The 5,000-nt window shown below is 40.7% G+C and overlaps 1 protein-coding gene across 5 annotated transcripts in view; it reads right to left on the reverse strand.

The window, feature by feature from the left end:
- The window catches only part of ebf3b (EBF transcription factor 3b), a 275,369-nt gene that overhangs the window by 104,758 nt on the left and 165,611 nt on the right, over positions 1–5,000 (reverse strand). For all 5 annotated transcript variants that reach the window (XM_061911568.1, XM_061911565.1, XM_061911567.1 and 2 more), the window contains exon 8: positions 4,128–4,245. In XM_061911568.1, the coding sequence (XP_061767552.1) occupies positions 4,128–4,245 (118 nt within the window). The remainder of the gene's footprint in view (positions 1–4,127; positions 4,246–5,000) is intronic.

Here is a 5,000-nt window from a genome sequence, read left to right on the forward strand (position 1 = left end):
CCAATGTGTATGTGTGTATAAATGATACATACACATTTAGCTGTAAAAATCTCCTGTACAGTATGTGTGTTTGGGTCCCCTTTTTTCCAGGACCAGTAATATCCAAAAGTCACAATGTCCGATGGAATTCTAAAAACGTCATGACTGACCACCTCGAAAAAACGAAATGGCATTTTACATTTTTTTACCGAATGAGACACCCAAAATGTACATAAAAATAAAGAAAGAGGGATTTACAATATTAACTATGAACAATAAAACACTAAATATTAACATTAAATGAACATTGCTCCTCTTTTACGTGTGATTTACAATATTAACTATGAACAATACAACACTGAATATTAACAACTTATGAACATCTTTTACTACTTAGACAAGCTCCTCCATAGTTGTGTATCTTTTACAATCAAGCAAAACACAACAATAATGTAACAAACAGCAAAACATGAATGCAAAGTGTAATAAACACCTACTATATGATATATTATCACATAAAAATCTGTTTCTGACACAGGGGCTGGCTGCTCTGAAAACAAACCCCGCCCACTATGCTTTGTTCCTGGTCTGAGCTGCTGTGACCGAGATTACCGTAATAACTCCTATAACACCCAAAAGCGCAGATTTCCACCATTGAAATACTTTGTATAGTTCAAGACTAACGGTCATTTAAAAACAGCACTGCACATATCAATGGCAAATACACTTTTGATGTTAAAGGTCTAAAAAAATATATATAAGACGGCCTTATGTCCTCTTTGTACATCATTTATATTCACATGTCTCATGACACAATATCTGTGTGTAATATTGGCTGCATTTCTGCATTTTGTTTGTGTGCCATGTTGTTCCAGACCACAGCAAACATTACCTCGCTTGCCAAAGATTGTAATAAATCTATTAAAAAAGACAGACTGCCGTTTCCTTTAACTTGGACACGCACATCTATACTTTTGGCCATTCTAAGCCAGTCATTTATTTATATAAGACTTTTAAAGTTATTTCATTAGTAGGCTAATATAGACACTGACATCACGTGTGGCCTTCATTATAGCACTTATGTACGAATTTTAAAGTAATTTTGATAGTAGGCTACTATTATTACTTACAAAATTTGTTGCCTTCATTATAACAGTTATATAAGACTTTTAAAGTCATTTTGATAGAAGGCTAATATGGACACTTGCATCATGTGTTGCCTTCATTATAACACTTATATAAGACTTTTAAAGTAATTCTGATAGTAGATTAATATAGATACTTATATCATGTGTTTCCTTCATTATAACATGTATATAGCTTTTCCTTTTTTTGCAGCCTCAGACAGATTTGTTTTTTTGGTATTTTTGGTCCAACGGGTTAAAGTATTGAAAATAACTGGAATATGCCGGGCGGGGTCCACTGTGGTCGTCTACCAACCATACAGTGAGAAGGAGTGAGTGATGTTGCGTTCTAACAGTCGCTATGCTGCCTGTGGGCCAATAGGGGGCAGCACCTCTTGATCAATGCAGAAAGGCAGGGATGCTCTTCTGGCTCAGCATCTCACACACACACACAATGGTTATTATTCGGACTGGGGACCAAGTTTTTGATCGGGACTTGTGGGGACATAAAAAAAAAATAAGGTAATATCTCTGGATTGATGAATTAATGTGCTGATCCTACTTACTGGGGACCCTGGGAAAGAGAGTTACTATGGTTCATAGGGACCAAATTTAAATAGTATGGTATAATTCACACAAATGTATGTGTTAGGGTTAAGTTTAACCCTAACCCTACATGTTTTATGGGCCAAAGCTTAACAATCACTTAGGCGTATTCAGAATGGATCTGACTATCATTTAAAAAGGTTTCCCTTTAAGGGACCTGTTTTTTGTTTTTTTTTTAGTCCCCATACCGTCAGAGGTCCCCTAAAGGGGACTGTGTAAACGCAGCGATGTCCCCATCAAGTAAGCATTGCCAGACCACACACACACACACACACACACACACACACACACACACACACACACACACACACACTCTTTCTCTCTCCCACAGACACATGCACACACACACACAAATACTGGTTATCATTTGGAATGTGGACCAAGTTAATGTTCGTGACTTGTGGGGACCACCCTTTCTACAGGTTGTGGAGGCATAAAAAAAATGAGGTAACCTTTCCGCTGCCCAGTTAGCTCATACACGTCTTTAAATCTCTGGATTGATGAAGTAATCTGACTATCGTTTGAATAGGTTTCCCTTTTGGGGACCTGTTGTTTTTTTTTGGTCCCCATACCGTCAGAAGTCCCTTAAAGGTGACTGTGTAAACAGAGCGATGTCCCCATTAAGTCAGAATTGCCAGACCACACACACACACTAGTTTGAATCCACCATGCTAAACACAGAGTGTCTCCCAGCTTTGTGTGCTGCATTTTGGGAGATGACACACACACACACTCTCACACACACAGACACACAGTCAGGCGTAGTGTGTGTGTTAGACAAAAAGACATGTTCAACTGCGCGGTTGACAGTGGCTGTCTTTTACGAGGTGTCACTCTGCTGCTTTGAAGAGTGTGCTGAGGAGAGGAATAAAGGATGGGTTGGGTTAACCTGTGAAGAACACACACACACACACACACACACACACACAACACAGCAGAGGGGAGCTGGGTGGGGGTGGGAGGGGTGGTCCCAGGGGAGCAGGGGGGGGGGGGACACGGAGGCGAGGGCTCAACCTCTTTAATTGCTCTCCTCATTAAGAAAGTGGTTGCTAGGCGATCCACACCTATGGTGTCATAAACGTGGAACACACAAACACAACATAATGACTTTGCTGCTCCGGGCAGGACTTTAATTATTTGATTTTGTTCTCCAGTAGAGGAGTCATTAATAAAGACAAAAACAAATAGATTAGCTTTTTTTTTTTGGACTGTGGTTGTAGATATATTAATTGTTTTTTTTTTTCCCCAGTGCTTGTATTAAACATTACATTGTTTTGTTTTGTTTAGTTTTTTGCTGTTGGAAGCCATTAATGTGTTTGCCCTGACATAATTGGTCCTTGAAATGTGAAGATAAGCAATTTGCACAATTGCCTCAAGTCTCTTTTTTGATTTTTTTTTTTTTTCCCCCCAATCCTTCAAGCCAGTGGAAGAGGTCACAGGGTTATGTTTTGTGCATTTTACTTTTTGGATTTCCCATGGTTTGGTGGTCCCTCTTCTCTCTCGCTCTCTCTTGGCAATCAGTCTATCATATGGAATCAGTTGGAAGAAAAACAGTAAGTTCTGCTTTTCTCATAGGTCACCCCCCCTCCCACCCCCAACACACACACACCATTCAAACCCCCCCACCCCCCCTTTCTCCGTCCTCCCCCCTGTTTCTGCTCTCTCACAGCTAAATCTGCACAAGCCAATGACAGGAAATTGACCTCACAGCCAAATTCTTCAGCAATTTGATCATGTTTCACATCGGCTTTTAGGACAAATGTAGGTGCATTAGCCCGTTTTTTAAAAAAAATAATAAATACACCACTGTTTCCAATCACCGAGCCGGGTGGAGGAGAAAGCGTCTAAAAGTGATGCAGGGAAAAGAAAAAAAAAAGACTGGAGTGAAGGATGAAGATGTGAGAGAAAGTCAAGGGAGCGTGGACAGCCTTTTCATATAAAGCCATAAAGGAATGGAACAACCTCGCAACAAACTTGAAAAGTCTAACAGATTACTCTTCATTCACAAGCAAAATTAAAAAAGTGGCTTTGGAGCAACCAAAGCTGCTCACACGGTCACTAAGGTGGCCACTATGTTCAACAGATCAACTTAATGTGAAATATATTTATCTATGACCGAATTGTAGTTGTAATGTGAGGTGTGTCTGGTTAAAAATGATGACAGATGTGAACAAGAGCATGTATTGTCTCTGTGTGATGATGTAATCATTTTATTGCATGATTTTTGTATCCCTTTAATTTAAATAGCCAGGGACTACAGATGGAAATTAGCTATTTAGCTTTAATCTGGTACAGAACAGATCTGTCTTTGAGCTTAATGTTTCTGTGCATTGTCCCTTCAAATAAAGACTAAACTGAACTAAAAAAAAAAAAGACAAATGATACGTTGCCGAGCGTTCTGCAGATAAGGAGGCGTACCTTCTGAGGGGTCGAGTCTGCGGGCCCTTCGCCCGTGCTTGGAGTTGTTGTGCACGAACATGTTGTCGGAGACGGCCAGCACGTGGCCGTCCACGTTGACGGTCGTCGATACGACAACCTGCAGGGGGAAGGACATCGGTTTGGGTTAAAAGTGGAACATTTTCACCCGTTTTGCTGACAAATACGCCACAGGGAGGTGCTGGCGTGAAATAGAGTTAAAGTACCAATGATTGTCACACACACTCTAGGTGTGGTGAAATTATTCTCTGTAAATACCCTTCATTACTACCATTAGGACACAGGTGTCGAACTTAAGTCCAGTGTCTCTGGGTGTTGTTGATACATGGCTTTGGTTTTGCATAGTAGAGCTCTTTAGTTAAAAGTTAAAGTGCCAATGATTGTCACACTAATACTATGTGCGGCGAAATTATTTTCTGTAAATACCTTCCGTTACTACTATTAGGACACAGGTGTCAAACTCAAAGTCCGCGTTTCTGGGTGTTGTTGATACATGGTTTTGGAATTTGCTGTTAAAGTACCAATTATTTTTACACACACACTAGGTGTGGCGGAATTATTCTCTGCATTTGACCCACCACTCTTGGTCACCCCCTGGGAGGTGAGGGGAGCAGTGAGCAGCAGTGGTTGCCATATATATACATATATGTTTATATGATGAGTTGGCGACTTGTCCAGGGTGTACCCCGCCTTCTGCCCGATTGTCGCTGAGATAGGCGCCAGCGCCCCCCGCAACCCCAAAAAGGGAATAAGCGGTAGAAAATGGATGGAAGTCACACACACACACTAGGTGTGGCGAAATTATTCCCTGTAAATACCTTCCATTACTACTATTAGGATACAGGTGTTGAACTT

The sequence above is a fragment of the Nerophis ophidion genome, linkage group LG09 (assembly GCF_033978795.1).
Source record: "Nerophis ophidion isolate RoL-2023_Sa linkage group LG09, RoL_Noph_v1.0, whole genome shotgun sequence".
In the NCBI taxonomy this organism is placed as follows: Eukaryota; Metazoa; Chordata; class Actinopteri; order Syngnathiformes; family Syngnathidae; genus Nerophis; species Nerophis ophidion.